This window comes from Halictus rubicundus, chromosome 4, assembly GCF_050948215.1.
Source record: "Halictus rubicundus isolate RS-2024b chromosome 4, iyHalRubi1_principal, whole genome shotgun sequence".
Lineage (NCBI taxonomy): Eukaryota > Metazoa > Arthropoda > Insecta > Hymenoptera > Halictidae > Halictus > Halictus rubicundus.
Window position 1 is genome coordinate 13,807,441 of NC_135152.1, and position 17,995 is coordinate 13,825,435.

The window sequence follows — 17,995 nt, forward strand, 5'->3', positions numbered from 1 at the left end:
TCATCCGCCAACAATGCGTGACTCCATCGACAATAGGAAATAATAAACCGTGATAAATAGCCGGGCAAATACATACGACAATCGCGGATCTCCTTTCGGTTCTCCCGTCTCTTCTCCCCCCCCCTCTCTCTCTCCCGAACTCTCTCCTTGGTCGCTTCCAGGTGGACTGATTCATATTCCCGAACAAATACGCTCGGTAAATATCGCGCGGGGGTTGATGGGATTTCTATGCGCGCGAAAGCAAATACCGGCGTTAATTTCCTAGCTCGCGTGTCCCCGGTTGATTTTTTCATCGGACAGACAATTGTGGACGCCAGAAAACGTGTTTGCTTTTCATTTTATTGCGAGCACTTTAGCGCGACGACCTTGAGTCGAATGATATAAAATCAAGGCAACTTATGACGTTCAAAGAACTTCTGTGTTCAGATGAATTTTGTAACTCTGCACGATAATATATTATCACATTTATCGTACAGATAATATTTAATCTGGTGGATTGCATAGAGTCTTTCAATGATGTTATTTATTTCAATATAGAATACAATTCAATTAGAGATATAATTCAATTCCTGGTTTGGAAGAAAATTGTATTATCCGAAGCGAAATTGCTGGAGGTGCATCGTTTTTCATCACTATTAAATTGTTTCGTAGAATAATCGGTGAAATAGAGGTCGCGGAGGCCTAAAGGTTGAAGAGGCAGCACTAATCAAAAGTGGTCCACGGAGACAGATTGAGGGGCGTGCAGAAATAAATCAGTCCATTGTTTTACGGCTCTAAAACGGCCGTTGGGGGTTTAGAACGCGAAGTTATGCCCCATTCAGTCGAACACCCCAGCTGCGAGACCAAAAAGGCATGGCAGCTTATTCAAAAACCACGTAATCGTTGCTCGCTAATTCGCATTACGTCCTCCTTGCGAGGTAGTGTACATGTATAAAATCAAGGGTACTAAAAATAGGAGATTTAACAGTGCATGCATAATCCCCCAAGGTTACTCAACTATAGTCAGAAGAGAGATTGGACATTATTCTGAGCCACGACTTGTGCAGCAAGAGCTTAAAAACTGAAAACTGTCAGCTGATCTCTAAATCATGGAATTCAAAGCAAAGTATATTATATATCCCCCAAGGTTACTCAACTATAGTCAGAAGAGAGATTCGATATTATTCTGAGCCACGACTTGTGCAGCAAGAGCTCAAAACTTGCAAATTGTCAGCTGATCTCCAAATCCTGGAATCCAAAGCAAAGTATATTCAGCCTCAACAGACCCAGAACAGAAGATCTCGAAGCTTTTGAATCTCTTGTTCGTGTCGGAAGCAATTAGTTACTATGCGAAGAACCAGTGTGTAAATCATGTTTCCAGGAAAGATCGATGCACAATACAATATCATCTTGTCGAAGTAAGGAAGAAGTATGAACGAAATAATCGTGTAGACAGGTCATCAGCTCGCTGATGGAAAAGGGGTTAAGCTGAGCATCCTAGCGGAATTGATTCGAGTAAATGTCCCTATGGCCCTTGTGGATCCCTCGAGACCTTTCTGATGAAAAACACCGATTTTCTGTAGGCACAGTATTTTTTCCATCCATCTGTTTATCATTATTTACTCTTATACCGTTTATCGTTATCACGTCAATCCACCGAAATTTAGTTGAACTCGAGAGGTACATATTTTCATTCCCTTTTCGAAGTCGCAGACACGTTATCGCGTGGAAGCTCTGTGTCCTATCGTCCTTCAACAGAAAGTGTCAATAAGTTGAACATGGTTATATAATTACACATTATGCTGGTAATTGCCGGCGATAACCGCACCTCGATAATTTATTTTTATTCAGAGTCGCACATCTCAGCGAAATCCTCGGCGAACGCCTCAGTCCGCCAACTGCAAAAGTATGTGCAACGTTTCGCTATCGAACGGAGGTAATTTCCATTCCGTACAATCGTTTGCTTCAAAACAGCAGCCTGGAGTTGGTCAATTCGATCTTTACGCTCGATTAGGTAGAAAACATCGAGCGGAATTAAGGGGGGTCGACAAAACGGTTTCAAATTTTTATCGAAATTCCGAAGTTGCGTTTCTAAAGAAAATTACCTAACAAATTCATTTCTCTAATCTTAAAATGATAAAAATAGCTAAAATTCTGAATAAATACACTCTCGTTATTTTTATATGCTAACGTAAAATAATCGCACTCGGGGCTCCGTAGATCGGGGGTTGCAAACTCAGTGACCTCATAAATCACCCTTAACACTAGGTTTACGGAGCATTAAAAGTGAGTATTTTACATTACTTTGTAGAAGTAAGAAGAATCTGTTTATCCAAGTTTTCAGCCATTTTTTAAAATAATATATACCTAAGGAACTAAGTTTCTTGAGTAATTCGTAGATGGATCTTCACAATCTCAATAATCGTAAATTAAAAATATTAGAATCCGTTATTTTAACGGGTCCCGTAAACCTAGTGTTAAAATCGAAACAATTCGTTCAACGAAATAAAAATTGAAGAGTTCAGATATGCGATAGCACACCTCCATCCTTCTCGCAATTTATGGAATTTAATCGTAAATTAAAAATATTAGAATCCGTCATTTTGTGGGGTCCCGTAAAAAACCTAGTGTTAAAATCGAAACAATTCGTTTAACGAAATAAAAATTGAAGAGTTCAGATATGCGATACCACACCTCCATCCTTCTCGCAATTTATGGAATTTAATCGTAAATTAAAAATATTAGAATCCGTCATTTTGTGGGGTCCCGTAAAAAACCTAGTGTTAAAATCGAAACAATTCGTTTAACGAAATAAAAATTGAAGAGTTCAGACATGCGATACCACACCTCCATCCTTCTCGCAATTTATGGAATTTAATCGTAAATTAAAAATATTAGAATCCGTCATTTTGTGGGGTCCCGTAAAAAACCTAGTGTTAAAATCGAAACAATTCGTTTAACGAAATAAAAATTGAAGAGTTCAGATATGCGATAGCACACCTCCATCCTTCTCGCAATTTATGGAATTTAATCGTAAATTAAAAATATTAGAATCCGTCATTTTGTGGGGTCCCGTAAAAAACCTAGTGTTAAAATCGAAACAATTCGTTTAACGAAATAAAAATTGAAGAGTTCAGATATGCGATAGCACACCTCCATCCTTCTCGCAATTTATGGAATTTAATCGTAAATTAAAAATATTAGAATCCGTCATTTTGTGGGCTCCCGTAAACCTAGTGTTGAAATCGAAACAATTTGTTTAACGAAATAAAAATCGAAGAGTTCAGACATGCGATACCACTCTTCCATCCTTCTCGCAATTTATGGAATATAACCAAATTTCTTACGTTGAATACATTAGCAGATTCATTTTCGTATCTGTGTGAGTGACACGGCAGCGAACGTGTCGATAGAACACGCATAAATTTCGCTGTGATCGGTGTTACAAATGAGACGAAGACTGGCTCCGATAGAGTTTTGAGTATCGGCCGATAAAGTATCGATGAACCTAAGCGCAGCGCTGAAGAATGCCCGATAATATATTATTATTGCGCGGGCGCGGGTCAATAATCGAGCACGTTGCCTGGCGACGCTGCTCCTGGCTCTCTCTCAGCATCCGGATTTTCTTCTTCTGCGACTACTCCTGCCGCTGCGACGCGCAGAAGTCGAGCAACCTTCGATACATCCTCATCGGACCGGTTTCATCTCTTCCGGCTGCGGGCACCGGCACTTTCGGCCTCTCTTAGGTGAGTTTCGTTCATGCTCGTTCCACGTACAATGCAATCAGCTGGCAGTCGGTTTGTCTCGCCCTCTTATCAGGTAGACGACCCACGCTCCGAGTTCAAAATTCGACGAACTTTTCCACGAGAACGCGAACCTGTCCTCTCGAGATTGAAATTTTAGGGAATGGTTCACTCGTTTCTTCCAGTGTTACTATATTTTATTGATCGAGCTGAATCTCTTGGACGTCCGAGATCTTTTAATAATCGAGACGGAAATTTTTCCATCCAATACGTACGCGATTATTCCAATTATTGTTCCATTCATTTTCGTTTTCACGACAGCGAACTATTACGGCCACAATTGATTTGATTCTGGATCCAATTCGAGCCTAAATCGAACTGTACGATTCATTTCGGAATTTAATGTCCGTTGTAGTCCAGACTTGTTTTTCAAATCCAAGTGTAACTCGAATAAAATGTGAACACAGTTGTCCAAATGTTTATTGCTAAATATATTCCGAATTTATTTGCAGCGCAATCTATTTGGAATTGTATTGGTGTCCGCTTTTTGGATCTATGTGGAGGAAAAGTAGGAAACTAAACAGCCCCGAGGCTTGCGGGCCTGAAATTAGGGAGTGTCGCAAACATGATCGACATAGTTTTGGGTGGCGATGTTCCTTCGAAAAGAAATTCGAGAAACTTTGTGGGTTTCGATTGGACGATGTCTCCAGTTTCGAAAAACTCACGAATCTTTTGTACCGACCGACCGATGCTGCCTGTCTGGGAGTCGTTCGAGCACTTTTCGGTGAGTCATTTCATACTTATTCAGTATCAGTGTGTGTACACAATAACAGAACAATTTAAAAATCTTATTCAACCTACATTTCAAAATTAACACGTTCGCTGCCGAGCGACATTTCCAAAAACGGTTCCACCAACAAATTTTAATTAATTAATTGTAAAGTAAAAATACAAAACATGTATTAATGGGGGAAAAAATGGTTCTGTTTTGTTCTAATCCCCAAAGCCAGATACCTTCAAAGAACATGAAAATACTGGCGCCTAAAATCAAACTTCGACCTACGAGATAACTCGTTGTTGGCAGCGAACGTGTTAAATAATCTACGTGGAGTTGCATAGATCTTATTTAGAGGTGTGGGTGAGAGAAAAGAAACAGAAAATTGATAGAAGGAGGGTCAGAGAAGTCAAAACATTTTGGAGTTGTCGTTGTTGATCGAACGGCTTCGGTAAAAATTTTGCAGGATTCTGCATGGTGTTCGACGTCGTGGAGGAAAGAGGCCTGGCAGACGTGGACGTAAAGTGGGGAGACCCCATGGAGTGTCATTTCCCATTGATCCACGGGATGAAGCCTCCGTCGCTGCCGTGGGTCATAGTAATTTACACGATCATGTGGATCGGCGCTTTCGGGATAATGCTGGGCACGCATTTTAAACTCGCCTGCGCCTGTTTCGTGATGCCTTACTGGTACATCTTCCTGCTGAACAAAAGCTACTGGAACAACCACACGTACCTCTACGGAATCGTTGCGACTCTCCTCTGGGGTACGGAGGCTAATAAGTTCTTGTGAGTTTGAAAGGAAATGTCTCATCCGAACGGGAAAACCGGTCCGTAATCAGAGACGTGAGTTAGGATCATGTGAATATTAATTAAACGATCCCGAAAGTCACGAACACGCGCTAAACATTCATCGCGGATAGAAGACACTGGAAAGAACCTTCGCACAACTCGTAATGCCTAGACTGCGGATGTTTATGCAATTTTCAATTTTTATAGGCAAATTTTAGGATTTTAGGAAATTTTAGGCCTTTGTAGATTTGAAATAAATAAAAATCCTAATAAATTCTGTGGAATTTTATATTATAGTATTTCCCGAAAATTTTCAGAAGCCATAAATGCATAAAGATCCGCAGTCTAGTAATACGATGATTATAGTTTGCACGAAACTGAAAAATTATAGGGAGAAAAGAATTGTACGACTCGCGCGTTGCTCGCAGCCGCAGAAACGAATTAACAATCTTCATTTTTTGTTTTTACAGCGCGCTGGACGCGAGAAGAACGACCTTGAAACGAAACAAGGACACGGTACCATTGTGGAACTACTTCGTCTTGAGATTTCAATTTTTCGCGCTATACTTCATAGCTGGATTGAAGAAGTCTAGCACAGAATGGTTATCGGGGTACGCCATGACGAATTTATCGACGCACTGGGTCTTCGCTCCGTTCAAGTAAGTGTATGTACGGAAAAATCATTTTATCTCATCTCTGTTTTCAATGTTAAAAGAAAGAGAAGCTGCATAAAAGAATTGTTGTTCGTGACCTCCGGATAACTAGAGCGCGGTCGTATTGTAAAACTATCTGTACGGAATACAACATTTCAATTGAATTATTTCAGGCTGTTCTTGACCACCGAGCAAACGGATTTTTTCATAGTTCACTGGTTTGGTTTCGTTTTCGATCTGACGGTCGGTTTTTGGATATTGTTCGAAAAAACACGCATGCCCGCCATGGTTCTCTGCACGACATTCCATCTGATGAATTCCCGACTGTTCAGCATAGGTAAGGTTCGTCGCAGCAATTTGTAAACAATTGCAGATTCTCTGAAATCTTCTTTTCGAATTCGACCAACAGGAATGTTTATTTCTAGGAATGTTTCCGTACGTTTGTCTCGCAACGATGCCCCTCTTCTGCAACGCAGACTGGCCCCGAAAGTGCATCTCGTATTTCAAGCACGACTGCACGTCGATTTTAGCAGAAAATCGAGCCATCGAACACGAATCGATCGAAGATACCCTGAAGCCGCAAACAAACTTCAGTGCTCGTGGCAAAGTCGACTTTGAAACAGATAATAAACTGAAGAACGCAATTAAAGAGCAAGACGATAGGTCACTGGAACGAAAACACGAGGACAGAAATATCAGAACAGTTTGCAAACGCACGAAAGAAGGTGCGACGAAGAGGCAAAAATTTGTTGTATCTCTCTTACTCTTTCACGTGGCTTTACAATTTTTCCTTCCGTACTCTCATTTCATCACTAAGGTATCGTCTGTGTCGACACTATTACGTTCGCCCGTAGAGATAAAGTCTTTAGGGATTTAGGGTTGCACAGAGAATTTTGCAGATAGCACTCGCTAAGATGTTTTAACGTTTCTTTGCAAGAGAATCAATGGCAATATTAGATCTGCTAAACAATTCAGTCCACTTTCGATCGAATAATGTCAGATAATAATTTTCCTGGTGGAGAAAAGTGGAGTACAACTTTTATCATTTTGTAATGATCGAAAGTTTAAAAATGGGCAGAACTTGTCGGCAGACCTAATATCATCTCTGCTCGGTTACTTTTTAAATTCTTCTGCCCATACATTATTAGGAATATTATATATTCATTTGATTGTCTTTGTTTCACTGGATCGAACTTTTTACGATTTTTAGGGTTACAATAATTGGGTACCAGGCATGTACGGATATTCCTGGGACATGATGGTTCATGCTTGGGACACTATACTAGTCGTGATTAAAATCCACGATAATGTGAGCAACGAAGATCGTTATCTGGATCCAAAGGCGTGGGTGCAGTCCGATCGATGGGAGAAACACGGTGACATGGCTAGACAGTACGCCTTCTGCATTAGGGTACTTGCTATATTAGTCAACGAAATCTTTAAAATTCGGTGCATTTACGACTAGAAATAATTGGTAGTTTCTGACAATTCTTGTACTCACGTTTTTAGGACAATTTGATAGAGCAAGAGAGACGTGTTGGACAAAGTGATCATCATTACAAAATGCCTGCAAAGTGGTCACGCCTGTCCTCGAATTTGAGCATCTACATAGACGTATGGTGTTCCCTAAACGGAAGATTCCAGCAAAGAATGTTCGATCCAAACGTTGACTTTCTGACTGTCGATTGGCATCCTTTCAAGCCTATTTCCTATCTGATGCCACTTCTGTCACAATACAATTCCTACAGGCGTGTAACTTACAGTCATTTCTATATTTACATATTTCCGAGAAATTGCTGAAAACTTTCGTTCACTAGAATTTCCATCGAAATATTTTTCGCTGTCTGAAAGGAAGCTATTTGGTGTTTAGGTACAAATTGGAAGAAATTCAGCAACACGTTTATACGTGGTCCAACGACACGGACGTGCTGTTTGTTGCTGATTTCCCAGGGATGTATCTGGACAATTACATCGCCGGAAATTTCACCAACGTCAGTTTGACGGTGCTCGAGGGCGAAGTGACGTATAGTGACGAAGAGTTGACAGAAGGCGTGACTCTATCGAAAGAATCGTCCATCCCTATTAAAACGAGCCAGTTTCACAGAGTGAAGACGACAAGCGCTTTTCCTGCCTGCTACATGTACACGTACAACAACCGCAATAAACAATCGGAAACAGACGGGTATATTTACAACGAATTACTTCGAACTCCAATTTTCTTTGCTAGACAGCGAATTTTTGTGCAAAATAAGAATTCTCTGCGTCAATTTCATGCACCATAAAATCCGAATTGAAATAATTTCGGTGTCAAGCATGTTGCACAGATGCTAAGCAAAAGTGAGAGCTAAGCAACAGTTTTTATATTATTATTTTATATGTCAATATAATCTAATCTGTTTAACTAATTTTATGGAAGCGATTAGGGCGAAGTTTTAGTCGCGTTTAATTTTTGCAGGTCCACGGATCCGCAAAAGGAAAGATTTTCAATATCGAGGGAAATCAATTACAAGATCGAGGCCTGGCTGCGATCCCTGAATCACATACTAGACTCATTTTTCTATTTAGTGTACAACGTGCCCATGGTGCGAAGAGTGCACATCAACAAATAATAAAGACTGCAATTTACACTACAGAGATCGATCTCCGAACGCTGTAATTACATTTGAAAGATGGGCAAGCATCCCAGAGAATTTATTTTCATACTTGAAGGAGAGTACGCTACACCTAAGCTCAACGTGACATTTAGTTTCGATGGACGCGATAATAAATTTTCGAATCATTCGGGTGTAATAGAAACACGAGTGCCTACGAACGATAAGGTTTATCGTTAAATAGGTTTCGATGTACCGTTGACGTAATGTTTGACTATCTTTTTAAACAAGTAAAATATTTAATGACACAATACTTTGAGCCTGTCGAAATATGTATATTGTTACATCTTAGTAATAACTTTCCGTATGAGATTATAGAGACAAGGGATTGCGATTTCACACACGGAGCACTTTCGTCAACAATTTTTAATAAAAGACTGCATCATACTTTTCCGTCGCGAACAAAACAGCTGAAAATCGTCGACGTAATCTCGAGACGTCGAGAATACAAAAATACGCGATTAAATACACGTGGACACGTTCGCTGGTTAAATCGTAAAGATAAACCATCCTCGGTCGTCCAATTAACATACGAAGTTCTGTAAAAATTAACGAAACTCGGATAACGGTTCCGTTAATTTCACGCTATCAAATTAAATTTGTAAAAATAAAAACAGACTTTCCGCACCGCTCTCAACAAAAATATAGTACAACCACCGTTTTAGACGGTGTGTTGAGCAACAAGATAAAAAGTTGACCGATTTAATCTGCTGACCGGGTACATTGTATTTTTAATCGCTTGTTCACAGAATCTCGCGATCAATCGAATCGAAATCATTCGATTGTACACGAGATATAAAACGCATTCGATCATTTCTATCGCGTTCAATATCACACCTGCCGATTAAGTACAATAAAAACAATCATTTGCAGGATGACAGACGATAAGAGTCTGCTTGCAGAAATTATGTTTACCGCTATTCATTCCATTGCTTTTACAACGCCATAAAGACTAGACATCGTCAGATTACTGCGATAGTGTACTGCACTTTGATACTGTTACAGTGTTCTAGATAGTAAACAGCATTGAATTTTTACGAATTATCCCAGCTTTCCGCCAACCGAAATAATCAATTAATTGAGACATTTATTTCTATACGCAAGATAAATTATTACCACGAATTTACGAAACATTCTGATCGGTTTAGCTGCACCAATCTTAATTACACGTTATCGTCACGGTATAATTAAATTTACTCGCTCGACGGGTTAAAGTTGAAAAGAATCGGCACGTTCCGGTCAATTTACATTTCGAGAATGTAAAATATCTTAACTCTCCACCAACCTAATAATAAATTAATCGGAACATTTATTTCGATACCACGATAGAACTCGGGATACGCCAGATAAATTATTGCCACGAATTTACGAAAAATTGTGATGGGTTAGTTCAAGGTTCAATTAAAAATTCTGATCAAGGTTCAATTAAATTTACGCGGTCGACGGGTTAAAGTTGAAAAGAATCGGCTCGTTCCGGTCAATTTACATTTCGAGAATGTAAAATATCTTAACCCTCCACCAACCTAATAATAAATTAATCGGAACATTTATTTCGGTACCATGATACAACTCGGGATACGCCAGATAAATTATTACTACGAATCTACGAAAAATTGCGATGGGTTCGTTCAAGGTTTAATTAAAAATTCTGATCAAGTGTCAATTAAATTTACGCGGTCGACGGGTTAAAGTTGAAAAGAATCGGCACGTTCCGGTCAATTTACATTTCGAGAATGTAAAATATCTTAACTCTCCACCAACCTAATAATAAATTAATCGGAACATTTATTTCGATAGCACGATACAACTCGGGATACGCCAGATAAATTATTACCACGAATCTACGAAAAATTGCGATGGGTTAGTTCAAGGTTCAATTAAAAATTCTGATCAAGGTTCAATTAAATTTACGCGGTCGACGGGTTAAAGTTGAAAAGAATCAGCACGTGCCGGTCAATTTACATTTCGAGAATGTAAAATATCTTAACTCTCCACCAACCTAATAATAAATTAATCGGAACATTTATTTCGATAGAACTCGGGATACAAGGTTCAATTAAAAATTGTGATCGAGGTTCAATTAAATTTACCCGTTCGACGGGTTAAATTTGAACAGTTCGGGTTAATTTAATTTGGAGAGAGGCTTGTTTCTCAAGTTTGCTACCGCTGATCAAGATTTTGGATCTCGGTATCGCGTAAATTGGATCTCGACGAGATAACAGACGCCGATACCGTTCAACGATGAATCCTTCGTGTGTCCACGAGCTTAACGGGATGCGACGAGACGATTATTGCTTTGAAACCCGCCGCGTTAGACGGCAGAATAGTTAAAGGAACTTGATAGCTGCTGTATCGCGGGCGTTAAGCCTTTTTGTCTGATAAGTCGTAAGTAAATGCATCCGATGGATCTGATAATTGTGTCAGTGTCGTGCGAACTGCCCGAGTAACCACGCGCACAATTGCGCAACGAATGGCTGCCATCTGTGATCTTGGTCGCTCTATATTTGTCACATTTTATCGAACGTGTTACATAGTTAGACATTACGCCCGACGTTACGCACTGCCGTACACGTGGAATTGTAATCGTGATTCTCTACGGTGCCAGCAATCAATCAGCATTTAATTAGCAATCTCTGTTTCCTCGGCGGCGATTTTGGTGAAAATAATTCATTTAAATTTAATAACAGTGATTCCCCAAATGTTCTGCTTCCTTTATAATTTAATTGAATTTTTATTTCAATCTTAAATCGTCATCGAGTCACACGTGATCCACATTTCTGTGTTCTTCATCTGTCGGTAATTTCACCGTTGGAATGAAATGCTAATTTTGCTGGTTTTCGAATACTTAATAATTATAACGTTTTAAATTCTTTGAATGCTCCTACTGTGTTGCATTTGATCTAACAACTGCAGTCTAGTCATCATTTGCTATTATACCCAGCTGTAATGCACGTTATCAACAGTTGCCGAATACTTGATAGCGAGCTTCTCGTTTCATACTGTTATCTATCGATCAGTACTGTCAGAAAAATAATGTTTCTGTAGCGTTGTAATCGTAAAATCAGCCATCGGTGGTCGTGATAACGGTTAACATGCTAACAAATCAAACTTTTCACAAGCAAATATGAGAAATGATTGATTACTATAGCAGATAGTGATAAGTACACGATAGTGATAGTGATGTCCATAAAGGTTTTCCGGAAAGTAGAAATTCACGAATTAAAAACGAAATTTATGACCGATTTCATTCAGAAAATCGAGTGGAGGGGAGCCGCGAATCAACAATGATTGTCATTACCGTGTGATGAGCACCGGCTTGATGTGACGCTGTCATGGGGACCATACCTAATCGGAAACTTGCTTATCCAGATACGTGACAGAGGAAACGAGAGATCGTCGGCCAGTCGCTGAGATAGCATAGCGTTGATTTCGTCGATGAAAACATTGCGAAATGTGGCGGCACACCGCGTTCGTTACCGACGAATTAGTTTAAACATTAGCGTGTCGGTAAGAAGAACTGTGAATCTTTGTTGATAAGTGTAGTGATGGTTTCATCGAATCGTGGATCTTATGAGACTGTATGTGACGTGACCGTGAGCGTGAGAAAATATAATTGAAAATAAGAATTGAATTTATTTACGAAAACGTGGATCAGATTGGAGGATACAAGAATGATTGCTGAATACGCCAACAACTAGGAGTTTGTTTATTGGAATTGTGTTGTCGATCTTGGTGCTGATATAGCCATCGGTTTGTAAATACACGTGGTTCGATAAGCCACTCAGTTTTGCTAACAACATTCTATAAAGTTTATGTAAATGAAACTGCTCGTTGTTAATATTTCTGTGAAAAAATTCTATCAGAAATTTCATTGCTAATCCAATTGACTTTCGGTAATTGTTATTTGTTGTTCGCCACAACAGGTTCAATGTTTAGTATTTTGCTCCAGTAATTATGTAATATTGTTGATATAGTGGGTATGGTAAATTGGAATATCAGTGATCTACGTGAACTTTTAGGCAGATTGTAGTTTGGAGTAACGAATCGTTCGATATAAATTCTAATTTTCTTAATGTTGTTCATTGTTGTCCATTGAATGTTCATCGATGTTGTTATATTGCTTGCTTTAAGGTCCAGGAGGCATCATGTCGGACGATCCAGCAGACGACACGACAAAATCGAAGGCCACGGATCCACTGTTAGTGGAACTTGAGAAACTTGGCAGTGGGTCCCATTTTCTGTGGATTATATTCATTTTCACGCTAACGCCAACAATATTTAATGGGATGCATTCGATGTCATATATTTTTATTGCCGAAGTAAGTCAGCCAAATCTTTATCTCTCGAAAGACAGTAAAGAAAATATTTTCCTCTCAACTATCGAAGTACAGTCGGAAAAGATCTTTCAGTATACGGAATTTTTAACAACTCCTTTCAATGTACTTTCTCGTTTATAATATTAAAATCGGCCAGAAACATTTTCACCAGAAAAAGTTGTTTTACGATCCACGCGTACATTTTATTTATGCGGTTCAAAAAGTAACGTTAATCGTTTTGCTTCACCGTTCAATCTTTGAGATATTCTAATTGGAACTAAACACGAGAAGAAAACGTTAACCGACAGAGGAAATCGCACTCTAAACCAGCTTATGCAACTGTGAGCACATAATGGTTAGCATAAATGATTAACAGATTTCGTAAAATATGTAGGTTCCCACTCACTGGTGCGCAGTGCCGAGCCTAACCGCTGCGAATTGGACAGACGAGGAAATACGGAACATTTCCTCGGCCACGTCGTGTACTATGTACGATTACGATTATCAGTATTTCGCAAAAATTGGATTTGAGGAGGCTTTAAGGTACAAGATGACGAATCACACGCAGAAAACAATAGCTTGCGCCGTGAGAGACTTCGCGCACGATCTCGAGGGGACTTCATACGTCGAAGATGTGAGCATGAAATCACGCGTTAGCTCGTTTGGTTACAGAACACGTCTTTGAAACAAGAAATATTTATCATTGATTACGCAAAACGATTCAGTATATCTAGAGCGGATGCAAAGTAAAAGTAAACTTAATTATAAGATACGACTAAATTGTTCTGAAGAAACGTTTTGTTCTGATGGAAAGGATATAGCCTATTCTGGTAATAGGCCATTTTGAAAGGTTCCCGTAAAAGAGGAATTTCCACTCCTAGGCAGTAAGACCATGATCGCGGTAATAATGTCGTTTTCTTTTTTCAATTAAATTTCAGTGGGACTTAGTATGCGACAAGAGCGCAGCTCGCTCGAGCACTCACATGGCCCTGTCTCTCGGCAAATTATTAGGCAGCGTAATTTTCGGAGTTCTCGCCGACAAGTATGGCCGCAAAATCAGTTACGTTATTGGCGTAATATTGCTAATAACGTCCGGCCCAGCCGGTGCTATTGTCCCATGGTACTGGGCTTTCATGATCTCACGGCTCCTTAATGGCGCTAGCCACGCCGCGATTCAGTATTCGGCGTTCACGACACGTGAGTTATGATTTATGCTCGTTGCAACAACCGCCTCGCATATAGAAAATGAACATTAATACATATTGTCGTATCAGCCGTGCACCGCGTGAATTCATGATTCGTTGCCGACAGGTCCGGAACAGCAGTCCCTTCGTTACGTCACAGTGTAACCTTACGCCGCTTATTATACTTATTACCGGCAAACCAGCACTTTTACGTCCCTTTTCTTGCGACCGGCATAATCATAATTTGAAAGTCTCCTTTCACGTCGTAATTAGACGAATTTCTGACCCCACTTCTAACGCGCGCGATATAGTGAACGGCCGGGGCTATATTTAAATAGTTTAGATTCAGGTTATTTCGGGTTTCGGAACCGGGGAACCGGATCGATTAATACATATCACGCAGAAAAATGGCGCTGTCAATAAGTCATTCAGATTTAGAATATATTATTCGAACGCATTTTCGTAATGATTTCTCTGCGTCGATTGCTAAACGCAGGAGGCACATAGCCATTCCTTTCGGTTTTCTAACAATTTGAAAACATTGGAAATTATATATCGATGCCCTCTCTTGATCTTTTTACTATTTCCTCCATTTTTGGAAAGTATGTCTTGGTGGTTGTTTTTTTTTTATAAAAATTGAGACATTTAAGGATCCGGACAGATTAGCGAGTAATTGAAGGTGTGTGAATTGTGCAGTGACAGAGGTTGCAACCGAGAAACACAGACAATGGATGGGGATTGCTTATAACATTGGTTATGCCTCTGGAATTGTCATCATACCGGGCGTAGCTTATTTCCTACACGAATGGAGGCACGTACAATTGGCAATTTCCTTGCCAGCGGTGTTGATGTTAATACCCTTATGGTAAGCCCTTGAATCGTTTCTGCGAATCGTTTCAATAAAGTGTTCCTTCGCTTCGAATCGCTGTTATGTTTGCGTAATGTCCACTTTTATATATCGAGAGACCGCGGTTAAACGAAATTTCACTCTCCTGTGATTAATGATTTCAGCGGAACGAGAACACGCTAATACGATATTAAATATTACGATCTTTTCACTTTTCGAGATTTCTACACGTTCCACAGGAATGTTCTAATTACCTCTTGGTAATTGCTTGTCGCATATTTTAACGTGGGTATAAACTGTCCGATTTCGTAAACGCGGTGTCATGCACTTGGCTTCATTTAAATATTAATTATCGTGGTGTTAAATGTACCTTTGGTTAGGGTCTGTGGGATGCAAGAAGATGAAAATATTAACACTAAATCTACCACCGCCGGTCAAAATGACCGATTCCAGATTTTTCATTTTACAATTACTGAAATTATAAAGATGATTTCGTGGAAATGAATATACTTAGTAGGTCACGTACTATAATACGAACCGCGCCAAATCCAAATAAATTCAATCTCGTAATTTTGATAAGACAACATATATTAGTTACTTTTAAGGCCGGTAGGTTTAGTGTTAACAGCTACGATGAATTTTGAATTCACTTTCTTTAGTAACCACCATCTTTCTTTAGTTCCATTAGTTCTAATATCATTTCCCAGGATCATGCCAGAGTCTCCAAGATGGCTGATAGCCCACAACCGTCGCAAGGAGGCGAGGAACTTGATCGAGAAAGCAAGCAAGAGATCCTCTTCAGCGTCGGCGATAACGGAAACTTCCTTATCGATGCAGAGCCAGGTCTTCAAAGACTCGACCAACTCAATTGCAAGTGAAGACTCCACGAAAGACCGATTCCAAAAAGAAATCGAAGGTTTCCGCGTTCTCGTAAGCAACCGTGAATTACGCAACAGGCTGATTATCACGAACTTCAACTGGATGACCGCTTCGCTCTCCTATTACGCACTGGGTAACGAACGAACGTTCGATAATCATTTCTCATTCGTCAATCTCTTTTCCTGTGAAGATGAACATTCGATGACAGGCAGTTTTTCATGTTTCAGCGTTAAACGTGAACAATTTCTCGACGAATCGGTACATTTACGTTCTCGTCATGGGGTTGACTGAAATTCCAGCTTATCTGATACCGACTCCCATATTGATACTTGTGGGAAGACGACTGGGAAGCGGGTCGTTGTACATCATAGCAGCAATATGTTTGTTGGGAATTTTAGCAATTCCTGCAGCGGACGGTAACACTGTCATGATCGTTTCTCTGATTGGACGGTTCAGCGCGTCGGCTGCTTACGGAATCGCCATTTTGTACACCTCGGAACTTTTTCCTACGGTAATTCTAAAACAAAGCAATTTCTTCCACCTTTTGATTCATGTAATTGTACTTCATCATAGATAAAGTCTTTGAACTTTTCCTTGTAGTCTATTGATGGTATTATTTATAAGAATAATTGTCAAAACAAAATGAAAACACTGCAAGATGGCAGAACGTCTTCGAATAGACAACACTCAAAAAGAGCGGGTCTCTGGTTTACCTAATTCAGTGGGTCACCAAAATGTCGTAACCATTTGCCAAAATTAGCAATCTTACGTTAACACTAAACCTAACATCGGTCAAAATGACCGATTCCAGATTTTTCATTTTACAATTACTGAAATTATGAAGATGATTTCGTGGAAATAATTCAATGAATATATTTAGTACCGCACAAAATCCAAATAAATTCCATCTCATCGTTTTTATAAGACAAAAGGGCCCTTTTAGGGCTCGGTAGGTTTAGTGTTAAAATAATCAATTTTTAAACGAAACTCTGACTACTTATAATTTAGCAGCATTGTACAGTAATTATTCTCGAATGTTTCTTCTAATATTATTATTATTTCTCGTACCGTGGCTCGAATGACTCGAGCACCTGCATTTTGTTTCCGAGCAAACGCGAGGTGGCGGGAAAAAATGTTTCTGACGGTTTCGCCAAGATCTGGCATAAAATTTTGAAAGCTTGCGCAATGTAGAATATTTCCAGTTTGTAATTGCTGGTTGTTACGACTTTTCCGGAACAGGTGTGCAGAAATTCCGCGGTTGGAACGAACTCAGCGATGTCGCACGTCGGAAGTATAGCTGCACCTTATGTGGCCGATCTGTTGGGCGCTGTCGTGTGGTGGGGACCAACCACTCTTTGCGGCGTTTTCACCCTAATGGCGGGTCTCTTGTGTTTAATATTGCCGGAAACTCGTGGCAGACCCCTCGCAAACACGGTCGACGAGGAGGTCAGGAAAGACCGAGAGAATGTCTCGTTGCGCAACTGCTGCAAATGCGCATGAAGTGTTCAGCGTTTTAGACTAACGCACTTTGATACTATCTCCTACCAATCGACTGCGGCTCTTTGCGCCGTTTGTTACAAAAACGAGCGGATCAAAGCAGAACAGTACCATTTTGTTATTGATTCATCAAAATTCTCGACACGAGAGATCAATTTTTATTCATTCGCATAATCTCGCGTACAGATCCGCAGTCTACTTGTCAAGCACAGTATTTGTAACATTTACCTTAACGTTTAGACGAATATTGTATTTTGATAGGACATTTTGATGTTTTGTACGTGGAACTGGATTAAAATAAATAAATATCAAATTGAAATAAATTTGTCTATTTATCATCGAGTATGTGAATATATTTTTTGCTTCCTGTACTTTATTTGTTCATCTGTATAAGCGAGACTGTGGTTCAATATCGGTGTTTACTAATACCATTCATTATAAGTAATATGTCGGTAGGAATCTGTTAAGAAATGTATTGCAAGTAATACGATTAAATCTCGGTAAATTTTTCTTTTTCTTAATTGAGTGAATGATCTGTCAAATTGTTTTAGCATGGAAATACAACGCACGAGTCAAAGTGTTACGCGTGTGGGGGTTGTTATTTGGGTGAATCAAAAACGATTTTCCTGCAGTTCACATTACGTAAAGATCATTGTCATTATCTGATCGCAACAACAAAG

General features: G+C 39.6%; 4 protein-coding genes across 5 annotated transcripts in view; 2 read left to right on the forward strand and 2 right to left on the reverse strand.

Annotated features, from left to right (window-relative positions):
* The window catches only part of LOC143353582 (uncharacterized), a 385,968-nt gene that overhangs the window by 88,763 nt on the left and 279,210 nt on the right, over positions 1-17,995 (reverse strand). The window lies entirely within an intron of this gene.
* Positions 1-17,995, reverse strand: part of Cad74a (cadherin 74A) — a 110,448-nt gene that overhangs the window by 77,731 nt on the left and 14,722 nt on the right. The gene's annotated exons all lie outside the window — the stretch shown is intronic.
* On the forward strand, positions 3,384-8,569 carry Gc (gamma-glutamyl carboxylase). Its single transcript, XM_076786129.1, has 10 exons — positions 3,384-3,725; positions 4,235-4,506; positions 4,964-5,285; positions 5,759-5,947; positions 6,115-6,278; positions 6,367-6,758; positions 7,152-7,352; positions 7,451-7,689; positions 7,812-8,123; positions 8,397-8,569. The coding sequence occupies exons 2-10, from the start codon at positions 4,278-4,280 to the stop codon at positions 8,548-8,550; spliced, it is 2,202 nt and encodes a 733-aa protein (XP_076642244.1). The 5' UTR covers positions 3,384-3,725; positions 4,235-4,277; the 3' UTR covers positions 8,551-8,569.
* Positions 11,870-17,624, forward strand: LOC143353550 (organic cation transporter protein). 2 transcript variants are annotated; one of them, XM_076786965.1, is made up of 8 exons: positions 11,870-12,342; positions 12,724-12,911; positions 13,303-13,542; positions 13,847-14,105; positions 14,789-14,957; positions 15,647-15,951; positions 16,046-16,329; positions 17,058-17,624. In XM_076786965.1, the coding sequence occupies exons 2-8, from the start codon at positions 12,738-12,740 to the stop codon at positions 17,316-17,318; spliced, it is 1,692 nt and encodes a 563-aa protein (XP_076643080.1). In that variant the 5' UTR covers positions 11,870-12,342; positions 12,724-12,737; the 3' UTR covers positions 17,319-17,624. The 2 variants fall into 2 exon arrangements, with proteins under 2 accessions (XP_076643080.1, XP_076643081.1); XM_076786966.1 differs by having other exon boundaries at positions 11,870-12,324; positions 12,730-12,911.